Source organism: Lycorma delicatula, chromosome 9, assembly GCF_047948215.1.
Source record: "Lycorma delicatula isolate Av1 chromosome 9, ASM4794821v1, whole genome shotgun sequence".
NCBI classification, from domain to species: domain Eukaryota; kingdom Metazoa; phylum Arthropoda; class Insecta; order Hemiptera; family Fulgoridae; genus Lycorma; species Lycorma delicatula.
In genome coordinates, this window is record NC_134463.1 from 95,470,436 (window position 1) to 95,493,531 (window position 23,096).

General features: G+C 31.0%; 1 protein-coding gene across 3 annotated transcripts in view; it reads right to left on the bottom strand.

The window, feature by feature from the left end:
- LOC142330607 (uncharacterized) overlaps positions 1-23,096 on the bottom strand; it is a 394,400-nt gene that overhangs the window by 11,465 nt on the left and 359,839 nt on the right. For all 3 annotated transcript variants that reach the window (XM_075376009.1, XM_075376010.1, XM_075376008.1), the window contains one exon: positions 5,826-5,945. In XM_075376009.1, the coding sequence (XP_075232124.1) occupies positions 5,826-5,945 (120 nt within the window). The remainder of the gene's footprint in view (positions 1-5,825; positions 5,946-23,096) is intronic.

Sequence of the window (23,096 nt, forward strand, 5' to 3'; positions counted from 1 at the left end):
TAAAACTGTATTTTGGCTTCTATAATAGTTTAAAGTATCTTTAGCAGAATGGGAAAAAACAGATTGCAAATTGATAAAGAAATTTAAAAAAATTCTGAGTGAATACTTGTTTGTTTAGTTTATGTATAGGTATTTTCTTTCCCTAGTGCTTCTTACATCCATAGTCATTCTGTTTTTGTTTAGTTCACAACCACTTGACAGTTTGTCCACCTCTACTCAAGTCATAAAACAAATAACCTGAAACCTTTGAAATAAAAAAATAACAAATAACTGAAAAACTTTGTGGTGATAAAGATCGCCACAAAGTTTTTCAGGAGGATCAGTACTACTTTGTTGTCTTTTGTGTGCTAAAAATAAGTCAATATCTACAAATTGAGAGAGAAGAGTATTTTGATATCATTCATTCTGGTTAGACCTCTACTGTATAGTTGTAACTCAATTTGTTATTGCTAAGTTTTTAATTTAAGCAAATAACTTTTTCAAATTGCTTTGTTGCCTTTTCTGAAGTACTGAACATGTAAAATAATTATATAATCATTTCTTGCAAGATTATATTTTAATTTGACTTTGCAAATGTGGAATACATTGCAGATGGAGTAGAATATCACTATGCTACAATAAACTAAATACTATTTATTTGCTACATGATATAAACCTGTTAGGTTTGCTTAAGAAGGAATTTTCTATTGTATGAAATATATTAATATTAGTCTATAAATTAGAATATGCTATATTTTAATTATTCTTACATTTTACATTTGCAATAAAATATTTTATTTTAGGAAGTTGTTAAAATTAGAACAGGATTTTCAAGAAATTGCCCACAAATTTAATAAAGCAGATTACAATATTAATATACTCGTAGAACCACTTTTAAAAGAAATACATTGTGAGATCCAAAAAATCTGCAAGTTGAACTTTATGTAAACAATTAAAAATAATAAAACTGCAATAAGTTATGACTATAATAAGTTAAAACTATAAAAAGTTATAATAAACAGGTTGAGCTATTCAAAATAATACAAGGCACTTTTCATTTCCATTGAATCTACATTTGCAAACACCCCATTAAAAAGTCATACATGTCCCAATATTAATATGAAAATCTTATGTATAAATAATAACAGTTATGTACAAGACATACTTGAATAACTTAGAATACACCAACATTCAAGATTCATAAAAATATGTTCTAAAAGAACAAATACAATTTAAATCACATACTTTCTTTGAACGCTTTTTTTTATAAAGAAAAATATTTTTTCTATTATAAACCTTGCTACTACAAACAAATAATTAATTCACATGTGTGTGTGTGTGTGTGTGTGTGTGTGTGTGTGTGTATGGGTGAGCGTGCGTGTGTGAAAGTACATGATAACACATTATCCTAATTCTGTTGTTGGGTAAATATTCATCCTTACTAGATAACTGGGATGGCTTGTAGTGATTCAACGTGTAATAAGTGTTTCTGCATTTAATTTATGAATAAATGTTTATCAATCTGACCAATTTTTTGTCAGTAACTTCTCCTTGCTTGCACTTCATGCAAGAACAACATAACTGATTTTTATATAACTTGTTGGAAGGAATTTCTATGAATTAAACTTTAATTCATATGTCCAAGTTTGGTCAAAGAACTGTGAGGATCTAATCCCTTTTAGGGAAGCTACACAAATCCAGATATATAACTAATTAAAAATTAATTATAATTAGTTAATCTTTATTACAAAATAATGAAAATTTAACTAGCTATGAGTATAATAAAAAAAGTAAAAGATTTTGAAATAATACTAAAATCAAAATGAAAAGTGAAGTGTATTTAAAGAATCTTGAACATGATCTTCTCTTAATTAAAATAGAGCCAGTAATAGTAAACGCTGTATAAAAAATAAATGAATGCACAATAAAATACTGCTTAGAAATAATATCTACAATTTATATATTTCAAACAATAATTTTGATGTAGAAATAATGAGAAAGTAATGACAAAAATATGTACTTAAAGTGATATTTAATCATTTAGATGCATTTTTATTAAATTACAGAGAATAAATAACTGCTCCAATTATGTTTAATTTTATGAGTATAACACTCCACAACAGAACAATAAAAAATATTTATATATAACGAGGAAAATATGCATATGATATATACAAATAATATGAACTAAATTTATATTGCAGCTGATAAACTAAAAAAAATTACTATTAAATTGAAGCTGTCTGAATATTAAAACTTGTAATGAGAATTCCTACAATGAAATCATATTTTTTCTTTGGTACTCATATTTTGTGAAAATAATTAAACTATGAGATATTAAAAATCAGAAGAACTGAAAAAGTAATCTTCTTTCACAGATTAATGTAAATTACACTTTTATGATTTTACGTAACTTATGGGTATATGTGCAGTATACTTTATTATATCTTTACTATTCAAGTTTAATATAAGCTCTTAAGTTCAGTTAAATTAGTCTTTATAAAGTAAGGTAATTTAATGATTCCCAACAAGGGTGTGGGATTTTTTTATTTATTGTTTCATCCTACTCATTCTCTTCTCTAAAATACATGCAAGTGCATATTCAAGGCTCTAATAATAAAATATACTCCAATTTTTTATGTTAAGATTATCTACATATCTAATGTTTAATTTAACAAATTTATAAATATAAAAAAATCTGATGTGGACCCACATGACTTCCTTGTACACCTATTAAATTATATATACCACACTTTTAAAATTGCATAAAATTACACTAATAACTTCAATTTTTTTCATATTTTTTTTTTTATTGAATTATTATTTATTGTAAAACTTTTTTACAATAAATATATATATTATTAATAAATCGATATATTTAAATTAACAAAAAAATTTAAAAAAAAGAATGAAGTTGAATTCAAACCAATGTGCCTTTCCCTTGTAAGATCAAAATATTTCATTAATTAAAATTTTATTTGGATATAACTCTGGAACCAATGAAAATAAGTAACACTTATACAATATATCATTGAAAAGCTCTCAATGAGGGCTTATTACTGCAGTTAAAAAAAAAGTCCAAATCCAAATTTTGTTGGATTTTTGGTTTTTTTGGACATTTTTGGTCAAGTCGATTACAATAAAAAGAAGTGCACAACTAGATGTTACAACAGACCTAAATTCAAAATTTCAACATCCTATGACTAATCGTTTTTGAGTTATGCGAGATACATACGTATGTACGTATATTTTCACATAAATATTTTCAAACATAATTTATAACTCTTAGACTTGTAATTTGGTCATAATAAACTTCTTTTTGAATGAAAGCTCTCTTTTTCTTGAATCGGTCTACATTACTTTTCCATCCTTTGTAATATTACTGCTTCAAAAAAAATTTCTACTTTTGGAATATTATATCCCTCTATTTTAATATTTAAATCCTCATCCTTTTTTCTGTCTTATTTCATTAACTTTGTAAACTTAATTACCATGCGGGTAAAGTTATTGGCTTCAGTAACAGAATAAGAGTTAAGTTTTAATTTTGAATGTTTTGAATTTTTTTACCATTTAATCTTTAATAAATTTAGGAATTTTATTGTGGAAAGCAACATCAAAATATTGCAAACTATTTAAATTTTTTTTTAATTCACATTTCTTGTAGAGTAGTGGTAATAATCCAAATTTTCTTTGAACATTACTATAATGCTATTGATGTAGGATACAGTTTAAAAAAATATAAAATGAAGGAAAGTAAGCATATAGTCTGATATTTCATAATTATTCTGATTCTTTTTGTAAAATAAATATTTTTTTTAATGCAATTCAAGGTGAGTAGATATAAAGTAACAGGTTTGGTTATTTTACTATGCAACTCTCTATATGAAACATCATTTCAGTGGTATGTATGTATTTCTCTCTTTCTCTCTCTCTCACACACACACACACACACACACACATATATATATATATATATATATATATATATATATATATATATACATATGTATGTATGTATATATATATACATGTATATATGTATATACATGTACATGTGGTATACTATGCCTGTACCACATACAAATGTAGTTGCGTGACGTTTCAAATTTACATCATTCCAGTTGGCAGTGAAGTTATGTTGTTAAAGTTTTGTGGTTGTTAGGGTTTATGTTTTCTAAGTTCTTAAGTTTTTGTTTTTTGCTGTAACTGTAAAATTATGTACCAACTGATGATGCGGGATCCTGCATAAGTCGACTTTGGATATTAGTGTTTTAGATTTTTCTGTTGCTGTGTTTTTGGTGGTTAATTTGTTGTAGTTTGGTATACTGTGTGATGTATTTATATAATATATGTATATGTGTGTATATATATACACACATATACATTGATATGACACATATATTTTGTATATATACATATGTATGTATGTATGTATATATATACATGTATATATGTATATACATGTACATGTGGTATACTATGCCTGGACCACATACAAATGTAGTTGCGTGACGTTTCAAATTTACATCATTCCAGTTGGCAGTGAAGTTATGTTGTTAAAGTTTTGTGGTTGTTAGGGTTTATGTTTTCTAAGTTCTTAAGTTTTTGTTTTTTGCTGTAACTGTAAAATTATGTACCAACTGATGATGCGGGATCCTGCATAAGTCGACTTTGGGTATTAGTGTTTTAGATTTTTCTGTTGCTGTGTTTTTGGTGGTTAATTTGTTGTAGTTTGGTATACTGAGTGATGTATTTATATAATATATGTATATGTGTGTATATATATACACACATATACATTGATATGACACATATATTTTGTATATATATATATATATATAATATATATACAGCACAATAATGTTTCAATATAACATATTGTAATATAATAATTATATTGCAATATAATTATGTAATATATATACATACAGCACAATAATGTGCTGTATTTAGTGGTTGGTCACAAACATGTTAAAAAAAGAATTTTAATGTTTTTAAAATTTAAAGATTTTTAATTATTTGATTGCATATATTATGTCATATATGTAATAATATTAATGTCTAGTTTTATTAATGTTTTAATGTGCAATTAATTTTTAATTTTAATCAACTGATGATGAGGAATTTCCTCGAAAATGCTTTTGATGTATAGAAAAGAAAAATAATAAGATAAGTTAAGAGCTGTTATTGATTCTGTACTTTGGTGGATTGTGCTGAATTTTTTTAATGTTTTGGAACATTTATATATATATATATATATATATAGAGAGAGAGAGAGCACATGTAGCAGTCAGTTTTATTACCTTAAAAATTATACTTTTGTGAAAATTATTTCTTTTTCTTTATTATAAAATACTGTCTGGAATTGTAGAAATGTAAAGTTATATGATTTCATTCAATAAAATTAAATCAAATTTTTGCTTTGTTTTGAAAAACTTGCGACAAAAAACACCCTACAATAATATTCATTATTTAATAAATGTAAACAAATTTATATTTGTAATTAATAAGAATAATAATTGAAGTTTTCTTTTGTTATGAATTGGAGCTCTTTAGAATTTTCAGGAACTACTGTTACAAAAGTTAATATTTTCATCCTTAAACAATGTGTTATATATTACTGATAAAGATTAAAACATATTACTGATAAAGATTAAAACGTATATTAAGTATAAACCCAAATAAAAACTATTTAGGAATTAAAGTAAATATTAATCAAAAGAAATAGATTATAAAGCTCTATTATGCTTTCAAATTTAATGCGAGTGTATTTAATTTCTTTTGTTCTTCAGGATTTAAAAATAAAATTTATGAAATTTGAATGCTGGTTATTAAATGATACTTACAGAATGTTGGGGTCAATTCTTGAATAATCGAGAGAACCACCAGATAGTTGTCCTTTGAGTTGCTGCAGCTTGTAAAGTGTTTCCAGTTCTGCCAACCTCTGATCTGAGTATTTTTTCTCCCTAAATAAACAAATTTCATAAAGATAGTATAATATTATGTTAAATATTACTGTTATTTAATCAATATTAAAGAAAAACTTGAATAATTATTATTATAAAATGTTAATACTCTCAAAATTACTGTAACTGATTGTAAAAACAATCTAATTAAATATAAATATGGATGGTTAAATCAAGTAATCTTCTAAGTTATTTTTTTAGTTTCTAAATTCCTATAACATTTTAAAGTAATAATTAAAACAGCATAATAAGCTTTTTGTTTAATACTACCTTCACTAAATGAATAGCTCTGTTCATCTTTACTTCATATATGGTGCTTTGTGGTTTGAAACTATTATACACTTAAGCACTTAAGAAAGTGGTAACTCATCAAAACTGCTCAATATTTGAGCCTCATCAGAGTTGAAGGATTATTACGGGGTTCTCTAATTCACCTATATAATATGTACTAGTTTCCAATTCTGATTAACAAAATAACTTCAAATCTAGTAAGAGAATAAGCTATGTTACGGTAGTACACTAAAGTTTATGAAATATTTGAAGCTGTGATCCAAGCAGAAGATTACTATAAATATCGCCACACATTTTAACTGCTTAGCTAATGAATTGTACAGAATTCCCGTCTGCATCAATAATAAAGTGAACAAAATATTTATAGTATTATAATTTAATTAAATTGAAAAATAGATTATTTTAATAGTTTTAGAGTTCATATACAATATGAATTCTTACTAGTAAAGATTTGATACATTGTTTAAAACTTAAGATAGGTTAACTTTGAGGGTGACTCGATGTGTCTCAGATGACCTTTGCTTTTGGTGTTGGGATACAGGGCATAAGGCCAAGTTTTAATCTTGGCCCAGACTGAAACGGTCATTGTTTTGCATGTGGTATAGTCGGCCACGTGAGGAGAAACTGCAAACAGGAACCTTGCTGTCTATCATGTAGATCTCACGGACATCCGTCTGAAGGTCGAGAATGTAAGGTGGCCTCCCCTGCACCAGCGCCATGAATATGGGCACAGTTACACTGTGGTGTCTGCAAGGGACAGCCTCATCCGGGAGGGGTGGGAGGCTCTGGCGTCTCATCTTCGATGATCGGGTGGGGACTCTTTTGCAGTGCCGTTGAGGGCAAAGTAAGACCGTAGTCCTGGTGGGGGATCCCTTTGGGGTTTCTTGTCAGAGGCGAGGCATTAAGACTGGAGTCCCAGTGAAGGAAACCCTTTGGGATCCCCTCATTTGAGCATGGCAGACAAGGAGGACAATTCCCGGCTGCCTGGACAGGGCTTGTGCCTTCCAAGGTAGTTTGATTCTACTTTTGTAATTAATATAACGCTACAAAATGTCATGCTAAATAAATAAAAGAACTCTTTACTCTTAATGACAAGGAAGGAAAAAATTGACTGTCATATAGAAAAATTAATTGGTGGGTTCAGTAAGGGAACAAATTTGTGTTTTAATAACAAAAAAGGAATGGAATTATTTTGAATTTTTTAAAAGTATATAATTAAAAATTTCTATTTCATTTAAAACTGGTAGTCTATATATTTTTATTTGTAGATTTGAAGTAAAGAGTTAAGTAATCTATTAATAAAAATTGGTACAACCATTTTTGAAGTTACACTGCTAAATTATATGAAAGTCTCTACCCTCTTTTTAAAGCAGATTTAAAATATTTTTTTCTTTATTGAAACACTTCATAAAGTTTATAATTACTCTGATTCAGCATTTAAATAAAAAAAGGAGTAAAATTCATTCAATTTCACAGTAAGGTGTAAAATAACTATTAATTAACTATAAAATAACTGTGAAACTATTCGTATTAATTAACTGTGAAATAACTATTAATAATATAACTATTAAGTTATGAAAATAGGTTGAATGATATTATGTATAAAAAATAAAATCAAATGGAAATAAATTAAGTTCAGATTTTGTGAAGAAAAGTGAAATAAAATATTTACAAAAATTTCATTTCAATAATTTTTGAGAATCAGTATATTAATGAATTATTATTTTATTTATGAAATTAAACAATATGAGTTATTGAATAATATTAAAAATAACAGTCACCTTGTTTTATTTTATATATGTATTTATAATAAAATCACTTCATTACAAAAGCTGTGTAAAAATGTAAAGTAGATCAATCTACGTGTACGTAGCCTACTTAAACATCTGTGAATGACAGAAACTTTGATTATACAAAAATCAAAATATTGTGGTTTATAAGTACCCTTTAAATTAATTTATGCAAAACTTTTTAATTTTGCATTAGATCAATTGTCATCGTCCAGTTTAATTTGTCTTGAATATGGAAAAGTAAAGCAAAGTTTGAAGTATGTTTTACCTACTCGACCTGTAAAATTCAATAACTTTATAAATTTAGAGCTTTTTATTTATAAATAGGATTATTGTTCGATAAAATTTTCATAATCTAACCATTGTTCTAATATAAAACTCCAAATAACTTTCTTATAAAATATTTAAAAAACCTAATTAGAAGTTAATTAATTTATATTTATTTAATTAACATTTTTCTAATTATTAAGAAAAGATTCCAAACTGAAAGAAATAATTCATTTTTTAATGATATATTTTTTTAATGGTTTTCATTAAAAAAAAAGATTGTTAGTTTCTATAAATAAAATGTCATTGGAAATTTGAATGAAAGAGAGATATCACTTCTGAGAAGAGGAAAAAATTAAGAGCTTTCTCTTTGTCTTCTACACTTAGACAAATCAGTTGTTTTAGATTAGAATGCCAAAAATACCAAAATATAGGTATATTTATTCTGTTTGCTCACATTAGTAACATCTTTACACTGTTCACCGTAGGTCTTGGTGAAAGTAAATCTGACTGGTGATTCTTTACTGTAAGTACTTTTGATATCTAAGTTTCAATAATGTCTGAAATGGATATATAATGCATAAATTTATGAACTTTTTTCAGTGAAAATTTATTATTATTCACTATATACATTCAGTATATGCATAATGTTTAGGATCAGACTTTGTAAATTTTCTCCAGAATAACAAATTTAACACAAGTTGGATTGAGCCTCCATTACGTGCACCTGGCTATATCTGGAACAAACAGGAGAAAACTACCGGGTTGGTCTAGTGGTAAATGCGTCTTCCCAAATCAGCTGATTTGGAAGTCGAGAGTTCCAGCATTCAAGCCCTAGTAAAGTCAATTATTTTTACATGGATTTGAATACTTCACCATGGATACCAGTGTTCTTTGGTGGTTGGATTTCAATTAACCACACATCTCAAAAATGGTTGAACTGAGACTGTATAAGACTACACTTCATTTACACTCATACATATCATCATCTGAAGTATTATCTGAATGGCAATTACCGGAGGCTAAACAGGAAAAAGAAAATGAAAGGAACAAATAGGAGAGATCTGTCTGGTGAACTGATTCTAAACAAACTTCACAGCTTCATTTATCATCAAATCACACCTTGCTAGATCACATACAGAGTTGTAACTCAGGGCCTAGTCCCACCCCAGGCGTTCTCTTGACAGTCAATCATGAAAGGTCTTTGAGGAATACTCAACTGGCTGAACCAAGCAACATCAGAGCTCAGAAAATGTAGCATTCGGATATGATGGGCTGCCACTTAGAAGATAACATGCGATCAGAAGCATCGGAATGTCCCAACAATACACACATGAACAAGAGAAACACAGAGTTCAAAATCAAACCAAAGCAAATAACCTAAATTTCCATACTCAATGTAAACTCACTTGTGCAGACTGGTAAACTAAAAATAATAACTGGCCTAACTGACCAACGCAAAATTCTCATCATGGGTCTGCAGGAAATAAGTAACACCTATCAGGACACCATGGAATCTAAAGGATACAAGCTCTACAAAGGTATACCTCGGAAGAGAGTGATGAAAAAGTCCCACAGTTTGGAAGAGTTTTTAGTCAGCCTCAAAATAATAAACTACATACAAGAATTCAAGTCGCAATCCTCAAGAATTTAAAAACTCACACTAAAAGCATCTAATAAAATCTACACTAAATTAAATTTACTAAATTTACTCCCCAAAGAAAGCAACAAAACAAAGCTCCAAAAACTAAAAGAAAAATGGAACCTACCCAACTAATCAAGAATGAAAATTACCAAAAAGCAACCAAAAAAATAAACTCAAAGATCTAGTCAACAACCTTAAAGAAATTGCAGAAGAATTAGCTCCAATAAAATTCTGTAAAAAGGATTAATGGTGGAACAGTGAATGTGACGAAACTGTGAAGAAAAGACATCAAGCATGGTTATTTCACCAATCCCAAAAATCAGAAATATCCTTCCAAAATCTAGTAAAACAAAGATAAGAAACCACCCAAGCTTTAAAGAGAATAAAAAGAACACCATAATGACACACTGAAATCAGTAGAAGAAGAACACACACCTGAAACACACCTGAGAGTCTACTACAAAACCTTAAAAAATCAGCTTCAAAAATACGAACACCTAGCCCTACTAATAATGAATGAAAATGATAAACTGGTCCATAATAAATAAAACCTGGAAATCCTAGTTAAATATTTCAACAAACTCCTAAATTGTGAAGAACTGACAGAACTCCTAAACTTCAACACCAACACCCCAATAGCAACACTACCAGAAAATATCAACCCTCCCACAATAAAAGAAGTCTACCAAGCACTAGGTGTGATAAAGAATTACAAAGCGTGGGAGAAGAACAGACTTCTGAAGAGATCTGGAAACATGCAGGAAGATCAAAAAGAATTCGCCTTCATCAACAGCTTGTCAACATGTGGATCAAAGAACTACCAGAACACTGGACGACAGTCCTCATTCATCCACTACACAAAGAAGGGGATAAAGCAGATCCTAAGAATTACAGGGGTATCTCACTTCTGGACATAACATACAAAATTCTTTTCAGAATCATTCTCAACAGGATCAGTTCACAACTTAAGAAAGAATTAGGAGAATACCAGGAAGGTTTCAGACCCTGGAGTATCTGTCCAGACCAGATCATAAGTCTCAAGCTAATAATTGATTACAACAGGAAAAGAAACAGAGACATGGTAATAACATTTGTAGATTTCAAGAATGTTTATGACTACATCCACAGAGAATTCCTACTAAAAATTCTAAGACATCTTGGACTACATAGCAAATTAATAAACATGGTAAAACTGATTCTCACAAATATTAAGATGAAAGTAAAATTCAGAGGCGAGCTCTCAGAACCATTCCAGATCAATATAGGACTGCGCCAAGGCTCTCACTGATATTATTCAACTGTGCTGTAGAAATGATAAAGAGGGAGTGGCTCAAAAAATATGTCCCCAAAAATAAATACAGAACGAAAATCAAAACAAACTGTATTGGTTTCGCTGACGATTTGGCACTGTTAACAAATGACATCGCTAACCTAAATCACAGATATTAGAATTCAAAACATTGCAAATAAAACTGACCTCAGAATGTTATTAGAAAGACAGAAATTATGCCCCAAAAACCAACATGATTAAAAGAAGTAAACTTAAACAGTACTAAAATCAAAATAGTAATCCAATTTAAATACCTTGGAGAAATAGTAACAAACAACCTAAACAAAAAAACCTCAATCCACATAAGAAGAAATAAACTAACTAAAGCTCTAAAATTAACCTGGTACATTTATAATAAAAAATGCCTATCAATAAATGTAAAAATAAGACACTGCAACACAGTTATAAAACCAGAAGCCACTTATGCAGCAGAAACATTCTACCTGGTGGATTCCATACCACCTGAACGAACAATCAAAGACACACAAACTCCAGAAAATCAAAAGAAGAATTGGAAGAACAAAAAAAAAAAAATACCAGAAAGATGGACATTTTTTTAATGGCTCAATAAAAAATACCAGAAAGATTGGCAGTGGTGGATTGTGCCCAACAAAGCTGTGTACAGAGTTAGAACCTCTCACTGAGGTAAGAGGAGACTAGGATTCTTTGGACATATTGTGAGGATGCAAGATTCAAGACTTCTGAAATGGCTAGTACAGTACAATCTCGACTCAAAAAACACAGGATGCAGATGGATCAGAAAAATAAGAGAGGATCTGAAGGAAATTGACCTTATACCAAAAGACACCACAGATAAGAATAGATTAAACAAGAAAATCAAGAACAAAAACAGTCTCTTCATACTCGCAAGAAAAAATTCACAACACCAACATTTTCAACACTAGAAAGGGCACAAAGATCAGAATGTATGAAAAATTACTGGGAGAACCGCAAAGCCCAAACAGTCCCATCAAAGAGACTAGGATAATGGATTGACAAAAGTGATCCTACATGATCGTAAAAGATAATAATAATACATTCTGTAAAGAGGGACATTTCACAATATACTTTGTTATATAATAGATTAAGATTTTTATATAATCCTTCTGCTCTTTTCCTAAGAGGAGAAGAATCGATTAAAACAGGGCTAAAAGGATCAGTAGAAGGTGAAAGAAGAGAGATAGACTGTAAAAGAGCAAAAACCATAGAAAATCTAAAAAAATGTGGAAGTACTTTATGTGGATCTTAAAAGTTTAGCTAGGAATAGAAGGGAGTAGAGATGACCACGTTATGTCCTGAAAATCTGTTTATTTCTGAAGTTGACAAGCTTAACCTGTATAACTTGACTAAGTCAAGCTGTACATCATTTGTTTAATTACTTTTGTTATAAAATAATATTTTCGATGCAGAGATATTATGAAAAAAAATAAATTCTCTTTTTACAACTTAACTTTATTTTTTTTTTTAACCAAACTCTTCTAAATATAAGAAACAGCTCTTTTCAGAACAATATCTTTAAAAATGTTTCGGTTTAAAGAAATCTTTCAATATATCTGACTGATTTATAAACAACTCTATAATATATATATTAGTAGACAATAAAAACAAAAAAAACCTTGAAAACCCATAAAAAAACTGAAAAAGCATAAATGAAAAAAAAGAGAAAATTATAAACATGTAAAAGTGCAAAATAAGATCCATCTCCCTTTCCCTGGGAGGATTGTCATCTTGCAAATGCTTCCGCATTTTTCATTTTAATTAAAGAAGTTGACAACAACAGTTCCTTGTATTTTTTCGTGCAACGATCTTTATTACTAACACAAACACCCATACCACAAGGGCGCCCACACACACACACACACACACACACACACACACACACACACACAGAGAGAGAGAGAGAGAGAGAACACATATATTTATATATATATAATTAACAATATTAAAAAGGAATATATATCTGCTATTACTATTTATTATGATAAAAGGAATAATATCTGCTTACTAATTGTAAATATTATACTCGAAACTTATGAAAATTGAGCTGTTAGACGAAAATGGAGTAGTTTGTAACGATTCAAAAGGACATTTTTCGTTTCTTTTTGAATTTTTGTAACGAGAAATACGACTTAAGTTTAAAAGTTCAAAATGGATAAATTAATCATTTATACAAATATTTTTATTTGGTAAATTTTTTTTTTAATTTGGCATTGCTATTCAAATAGTTATATATGTATAATAGACCAAGACCAAAATTCTTTAGTTTTACATTATTCATGAAGAAAAATTACATTATACCTTCTCTCATCCATCACTCTTCAACAATAATGGCTTAAGAATATAATAAAAAAAACTTTTCAAATAAAATAACTGAGAAGATTAAAACGATTTCTTTTCAGAAATATTTTTCACCGTGTTACCCATCATTATTCAATTTCAGAATTTATTTAATCTATTCTTTGTTACATATATATCTTACCATTTACATTCATACACACACACACACACACACACACACACACACACACACACACACACACACACACACACACACACACACACACACACACACACACACACACACACACACACACACACACACACACACACACACACACACACACACACACACACACACACACACACATATATATATATATATATATATATATATGTATATACATCCGATATAAGTAACAACACTTTTTCTAGGCTGTAAATACGGAAAATACGCAACTGAATTTGTGTATCTGTCTCATTGAAAGTAATGCTATAGCTAACTATAGAACTGATTTAATGAAGTTTTTTAATTTTTAATAGATTCTACATAGTTAAATATAACTATCCTATCTTAAGATTTTCTCCAGCAAGACATGATTTTTTAAAAGTTATTATTTATCATTAAATTTGGGACTTAAAAATAATGAAATAGATAGCGTATTTTTGTTATCAGCAAATATTTTTTTTTTCAAATTGCCATTTAACAGTCTGATTAAGAAGCAGTAATATCCTGCTTTGTTTTAAAACGTTTTTATAAATCTGACGAAACGGTGTGCACCACCCCGAAAGCGCTAATGTGGAGGGAATTTAAAAAAAGTAAGCATCTCTAATTAATACTCTTGTACCTACTGCTCAATGTAGGTATATGAATATTTTACATAGGTTAAGCTGAAAACAATAGTCATTTTAACCTTAATATATATCGCATTTAAAAATAAATCGATAAATAAATACTTATTTATGTTCATATATATATATATAGCCACTCACACACAAAAGAGTTGATCTAGGATCAAAAGTATATTTATATGTTTTGTATTACAGCATATGAAAAGATAAATAAACTAATGAAGGAGAAAAATATTAAATCAAACAATAGAAAAATAAATAAATCATCGTAATTATTATTACTTCGGGTTTTTAAAAATTTATTTTCTATATTTATTTTTTAATTAATTTCTTTTTTTATTATATTTTTATAAATTTATTTATGTATTTAGGCGAGTGATTAAATTCGTTTTTCCAATATTTTTTATTTCATACTCTTTCCTAGATGAATTCAAACAATTTTGGTGTTTTGTGTAAAAGAGAAAATGCCAATGTTTACCGTTTTATTTTCATCAAAATATCAAATACCCGGTGTCATTTTCGTAGTTTAGTTAAAACCCTTTGATATCTAATTTAATGAAAATTACCGCAACCTTTCAAAATCACTGAGCACAAACATACTAACCAAACTGTTATCCTCCTACTGGCGAGGTTCGATAAAAATTAGAATTTAAACAATCACCAGTGGGGAGGGGATAGTGTTATAGCTCTGAATCGATATACTAATAATTTCATTTTACGACATTAGTGGACCACTATATTTGTATTAAGCATTTCTTTTTCTTGGAAAAAGTAGAGCGTATACAACAAAATTGTAATCCTATTATTTCTCAAACTTTGAACCGATTTTTTTTTTTTACAAATAAATTCATCACATAATCTTTTTAAGATGTGGGGATATAAAATGAATTTTTTAGCGCATGATAAATGATATTGATGATTGGGATTTATACCGAGATCTACAAGTTCAATGGAATTAATAACTATAATTAATTTTGTTCCAAAACTTAATATTTTTATACGCCTAGATTTTTTGATTTAATTCTATTTTTGCGCTCAGATGATAATAGGCTTATTATATTATTAATACCGCAAAAATTAAATTTAGTTGTAATGTGGTCTCATGAAAAATTCCTTCCGCTGGACGAATAATTAACATTAATTCGTGAGAAACAGCTTAGGATAAAAAAAGACTGCGTAGAAATTTATGTATAAATCTCCATGGCGGAGTGGTAGCGCTTGGCCTTTCATTCGGAGCGTTCGGCTTCAAAATCCGATCAGGCACGGTATTTTTAATACGCTAAAAAATTTTCATCATTTTAATATTCCCACGCGCAAGCTTCGATTTTATTTAGTGAATTAATTCATCAAGAAAAAATTTAATAATACAATTATATAATACGTACTAATAAAATAAATAAATAAGTTTTTTATTCTAAGCGGTAAGTAATAGTAATAATAACATTATTATTCCGCAGCCGATGAGATGTTTTAAGTGTCAAAGTTTCGGACACACTGCAGCTAGATGTGAAGCGCAGGAAATTTGCATTTGCGGAATGAAGATACATGAGGGTGATACCTCATGACTCAAAATAAAGACCCTCCAGTCTGCATTAATTGTAAATGGCACCACAACTGTCGATCTAGAAACTGCCCAGTATACAAATTAGGAACAGCCATTCAGGAAGTTAAAACGCTTCAAAAAGTTAACTAACCTGAAGCGAAGAAGATTGTCAATCTACGTACACCTAGACCATCGACTACATACGCAGAAGCAGCTGCTGCTCCCTCCCACATCTAAAATCAACGTGGAGCAGTTGCTTAATACGATGGCACCGAGTCTCGCGACAACGATAGAAAGAATCATTGATTCCAAGATCGAGTCGACTCATCAGACACAACTAAGTAAACACGAGAAAGCTCATTCCCGGACTGACGTCGTTGACATAAGACCCGTACCAGCGCAGTTTAAAAAACCGGCAAAACCTTCTATTATAACGCCATCAATAGACGTAATGAAGAAAAGTCTTGATTTATCTGACAAAGACCAAAAGATCACTCCGACGACGAGTCATAAAGCTAAAGATACTGAGACAAGAGTACAGGAAAAATCTGAGTCAACCAAAATGGAGGTGCAAGTAATTATCGAAAAAGCACCAGACATATAATAAGACTGTACGTACAGAGGCTCCAAAAGCTCAGAGAACAACTGTGGCAAGAGCATCTGTATCAGCCGGCCCAAGCACAGCCTTAGACATTGAATCAAGTTCATCAGCCGCCGAAAGTGCATCGCTTGCGAATTTAGATTCAATCGCAACGTTGCTCACAGCACCATTGAAGCTTTCATCACCTGATGTAAGCCGGCGAACGTCATTGGCATCAGAAAGAGAAGACGATGCCATGTCCGAAGCCTCAGACACACTGTCATCGGAAGTTGAGGCCGTTCGCAGAATGGAAAAACGCAAGAAAGGATGGCCGAAAGGAAAGCCTAGGCGGTAATTTGTTGGATTTGAAATTAGAAGAATGTGAAATTTTGAACATTTTTTCATGAAAATATGAATTAACGAACCTTTTTTTTATTTTTTTTTTGAAGTGGGATGGGGCTAATGACCAAAGTAGTCGATGCCCCTAAAAACCTAAAAAAAAACAAAAACATTATTATTATTATTATAATATGACGAACGGACACCCTCACAGACACGATCAGAAAACGCAGACTTACAATCCACGGGCACGTACAATGAATGAACAACAAAAGACCCACGAAGAGGATCTTTGATGTAGTGAACGGCTCAGTCAGAAAAACCAATCGGGCAACCCGAGATAGAAGACGATCTTAGGCAAGCAGGTATCAACAGGGAAATTATAGCAGAAAGAAGAAAAGCTTTTTTTCTTGTTTTCGTGAGGAAAAAGCTCTGCCAGCCGCCGTCAGGCCCCGGACTGACGGCAATGCGAGAGCCTCGCGTTGCCGTCAGACACTAAAAAAAATCGTCGCTAAAAAAAATCACCCCTCTTATCATACAGGGACCGGATCTAAGCCATACGTTATGTACAGTCCCTGCAAAATCATCTCAACTCCTTAGGGGAAGACACCCGCCTAGTGACGTCCTGTCGCCACCCCACCCCCCCCCGTTCATAGTCCTGTTGGACTTTAACGGGAGTCGTCTATCGCCCTCTGATTTTTTACATCTCATGGTAATAAGCCTGGCCTCGTTGGGATGCCACCGATGTAAATGCCTCGGTAGTCACTTGCATCGGTGATTTATTAACTCGGCTTTTGCCTTCGCTGTAGGCCTAGTCCGGACATCTTGAATGTCCTACATCGTATCCCTTTGAACTAGCTAACCGAGTTCGCGGAAGCGCAAACCCCGTGCGTAATTCTACTTATTATGAGCTAATTTCGTGAACGTCTAGTAATTCGAGGCAAAATAACACAACATATCACCAAACATGTTGATCGCAACAACGAAATTTATTCGTAATTCCCTTAGTGAACTCGACTTTAGTTCGATCCCCAGACTTCCTTGCATGATCACCCAGGCACTCTACTGTCCGAATCTGGATGACCGAAAGACGTCCCCAGGAGATGATCGACGAACGACGAATCCGAGGAGACTCCCCGCCCGCCCCCAGAAAAGCTGAACCCCCCTTCTTGATCACCCGTCATCGAAGTCCATGAAAGGTATCAACAGGGAAATGATAGGAGAAAGAAGAAATGTTAAAATGAACGCGAAATTTGAAATGAAAGAAAAGAAGAAAAGAGGTGCAAAGTTGACAGAACAAAGGAAACAGGAACACAGTCAAAGAACAAAGAGATTTTGGAAAGAGAAAAGAACAAGGAGAAAACAACATAGGATCGCATAATCATCAGTCACTCAAGTTCAAACACTGTCCATAAGGGCAAAAATTAATAATAATGAATATTATTATTGTTCACACTTTAAAAAATATTAAGTATTACCTAAGAATTCATCAATAGAGTAATTGTTACCGAAAAAGAAAATCTTCTAATGGTATATTTTAAATAAATTGTTGGAAAGATCTTCAAACGGTTCGGTTATCTTTTAAAAAAGCTGACAACACAATTGTAGGATTTTTTGTCGTACACAACTTAATTTAAAATATTTATCATTTTATTTAAATATAATATTTTTTAATTTATATTTAATTCAATGACTTGTAACTAAAGTGCGTGCGAATACCGTATTTAATTCGTGCGGGTGAGGCGCTACTAGCGGCGACGGTCGGCACTAACTAAACTAATATAATTTCAGAACTTACATAGAACAAATTTCGCTTGTGCGATCGGCAGATTGGCGTAGCCGCGAGGCTTAACGCTCCAAGTACCGAGTCGACTGGGCGGTCGAGTTTGAGACCCAGCCAGACTGAGTTACTTTTGTACATTTTAAATATTATTAATTATTTAATTTTACCGCTCACCTGTGACGTCATAACATAACAAACTACTGCAACAATATTTTTTGGGGTGAGTTGCAAATATTGTTATTTTTTAATCGTTAACAAATATGTCTAAGAAAACTATGATTTTAATTAGGCGAAATCTCAAGATACTGAGGGTAACCTTGCTCTACAGCATCACCCCTTGTCACCCCAGCATCACCTTATTTTCTGTAGCCATAAATGATATTACCAAATGTGTTCAGGCTCCTGTCTCATGCTCTCTATTTGCTGATGACTTTGCTATCTACATTGCAAGCCGTTCGGCACCTACAGCAGAGAGACTACTGCAGAACACTATATATCACCTTGAAGCTTGGTCCAGGACTACTGGTTTCACATTTTCATCCGAAAAAACAAAATGTGTAGTTTTTTCTCGGCTACGAAACCCTTCTATTCCGCAAATTTTTCTGAACGGAGAGACTATTACTATCTCTACTTACGTCAAGTTTTTAGGTTTATTTCTTGATAGTCGTCTTACTTGGGTCAAACATTTAAAAGAATTGAAAACAAAATGTTCCAAAATTCTAGATATGATGGTCCTTACTAACACCAACTGGGGAGCCGATAGATCATGTATGATACGTTTTTACTATTCGTTTGTTCGCTCCCGTTTAGATTATGGTTGTGTCGCCTACTCTTCAGCTCGTCAAACCGTGCTTAAAATGCTGGATAGTGTACATCATGCTTTCCTTCGGCTTGCCACAGGCGCGTTTAGATCAAGTCCTGTCGCGAGCTTACTTGTAGACTGTGAACCATCACTTTGGGATAGACGAGACCAGCTCTTATTATCTTATTTTGCTCGTCTCAGAGGACAGCCAAATCACCCGGTTCTTGAGTCAGTCTTTAAAAATCCTAATCTAGGAAAGTATCAGGATCATCCACGTCGTACTGCACCTGTAGGTGTCCGTACCTGGCGTCTGCTGCAGCATATAAATGTTGACACACCGTCATTCTTTCCTATGTACCCTTGCTCATATCCTCCATGGAGAATAAACCTCATAAATTTTAATTTTGACCTGACTACATATAATAAACAATCAACACCATCTATCGTCTTTCAGCAGATGTTTCAGTGTGTTCTCTCCAAGACGAAACCAGACGCGGTTGTATACACTGATGGATCGAAACAAAACGATACGGTTGGGTGTGCTTTTGTTGTCAATGAGAGAACTTATATGTTTGGTCTCCCCAGTATTACGAGTGTGTTTACCGCTGAACTATATGCTATAAATAAGGCTCTAAACATCATTAACCCTAAATATAGAAAAATTCTTATTTGCAGTGACTCGTGTAGTGCTCTCCATGCCTTAAAAAATTTTTATTCTAAACATCCTATCGTCATTGAAATTTATAACGCAATCGCTGAGTTGAATAATCGCAACACAGAATTAAGTTTTTGCTGGGTCCCTAGCCACGTAGGGATTCCAGGTAATGAACATGCGGATTCTGCTGCCAAAGAAGCATGTAACCAGCCTCCTTTCACCACCCGAGTTGCTACTGCTGATTTCATTAACTATGTAAAACAATTTTTAAAAACAAGGTGGCAAGGTGATTGGACAGCTACCGTTGATAATAAACTCCGACGGATTAAAGATTCTGTGTTACCATGGGACACCTCATACAGAAAAACTCGGCGTGAGGAAGTAGTCCTTTGTCGATTGCGGATAGGACACACGAGGATCACACACGATTACCTGATGATAAGAGGACAAGCACCCCTATGCGCACGATGCAACTGCCCCATGACTGTGCACCATATACTCGTGGATTGCATATGTTATGCGGCGTTGCGTCGTAAATTTAATCTACCCAGAAACATCCGTGGTGTCTTGTGCAATGATAATGAAATTTTAACCCGGATGTTTCTATTTCTGCGTAGTGCTGGGTTAATGCAAAAAATTTAATATCGTTGCTTATATTTTTTAATGCTTTTAGTTTTTAAATAAGTTTTTTCTGAGTTTTTGATTTTTTTTTTTATCCAATTAGGAGCCCTTTACACTCCTTATCGGAATTTGTTAAATTTTACATAGATATTTTTTTTTATATTTTAAAGACTGTGATATTAGTTGTAAGATTTTATTAATGTTAGTTTTATGCTTTATTTCTCCTTTTTAATTTTTATTTTTAACTTAGTTTTAATTATATAATTAATGTTAGTTTTAAGTTTTACTTAATTTTGTTATTTTAGTTTTTAACCTAGTTTTAAGTTTTATATTAGACTATTTATAGTTTTTAGTTATCCAAGAATGGGCCCTTTACACCCATCTTGGACTTTGTAAAATTCTATTTAATCTTGATTTTATATTAGCTTTTACCTGTGATATTAGTCGTAAGTTTTATTCTCCATTTAGAATAGTTTTAAATCCTTTTATTTTTTATAAATATAAAAGATTCCAGGCGATGATAACGCGCAAGCGTTTTTCGCCCTAAAAAAAAAAAAAAAAAAAAAAAAAAATCACCCCTTGACCTTTTAAGTTGAAAGTTTAACGGTATCAATTCCCCATTTATAGAAGTAACCTGACCGTGTTTGGTCAAAATCGGTCGAGCAGTTCTGGAGATATAAGGTGATTTATAGGCCAACACCTAACACATACACGTACATACGAACATTGACATCCGGAAAATTTCCATCTGGTTTTTTGGGTTCCCTAGGTGTCAAAACCGGTGAAAACCCATATATCCAAACTGGACCCATTCCAATACTTTCTCTTCTAGAGCTGTAGCTCTGCTGTAACGCTATCTAGACCGAAAAGTAATATGGTGACGAAAGATTATTAAAACCCTTTCTTGAGAAACCAAAGTGTTATACTGAATTAAACTAAAATAGGTTCTGTTGTCTGGTTTGAGAGAAGTGAATAATGTTATTTAAAAAAATGGTTTACTACTCTTTTTATCAATGGAATGCACATACATAAATATAAATACAAGGATAAGCTGACGTATATAATTTTCTAAATATCACTCTTCATTATTCATACTTCATATACTCTGGAGCACCAGATATTTATCTGAAACCCCATTTTTATATTTAAATAATTCATTCTGGCTTTTTGTAAGAGCCCCAAAAGATGACATTAAATTTTAGCCAAAAATATACGTAAACATAGTAAATATTTAAAAATGTTGATGAGATTAGCTTTTTATTAAGACGCTTCAAAAGCAAAACAGAACGATTTGATTTTGTTACACACAAAATTAATTTGATCGTTCATGAGAACTTGTCGTTTGATAAAACGCCCAGAAATTTTGTTTTATGGGCAACGGAAATATTATCTTTATCATCGATGGGAATTCTATTCGCGTGAGGTTACATTTACTCGAGGACAATGCAACAGTTTAAAATGTTTACTTAATTGTTTACATATTTTTAGTAAAGGTTTTTCACCAGTAATTCTGTTTCTGAAAGCTTGAGAATTTCAAAATTATTGAAGTATAAATATTTAATTTTGCAAACATGGATCTGCACGATTAATACCGTTAACAAACAACGATGTTACAACCAATTTTTGTATGTTGAAAATAATTATTATTGTAATTATATAATGTAGATATGGTTTTCGGATAGATTATAAATTTTTTTTTAATTCAATTTTATAGTACTTAAGAATATTATTTAGTTAGATGATGCGTTCTTTAATATTTGAATATTTTTTTATTCGATTTAATTCAGGGGAAAAATTAGTTTCAATAAATGTTATTAAAAATAAACTTTAAGTATTATATACGTTAATAGATTATACAAAAATTGTGCATGAAATTTAGCAACATATAGTATTTAAAAATAAGAAAGAAATATAAATAAAAGGTTTCTCTTAAAAAAAGAAAAGAAAAATAGTATATCTTTTGTAAAGCGTAGTAAAAAGTATATCAAGATTTAGTATATCATCAATCTAAGAACCGGTCAAAAGAACTAATACGGGTGGTCGAATACTTGAGGGGTATCATGAAAATGTGGTGAGTGAGCTGATTGAATAGCATCTTTAGAAATAATAATAATAATAAAAAAAGGAAGTACAGATTGTAAGAAAAAGTAGAATGCATGTGAAGTTAAGTAGGTAGAAAAGATAATTTTCAAACCAAATTTAATTTCGGCGCAAAAATAAAATAAAATATGTACCAACCGAGATTAAAAGTATCTTATTTATACTTACTTTAACTTAATTAACTGATTATTTGTAAGAATAAATTTCTTAGACGTGGTTACCGCTGATATATTTATAAATTATTAAGAAAAATGACAATCCACCTTACCAGGAAAT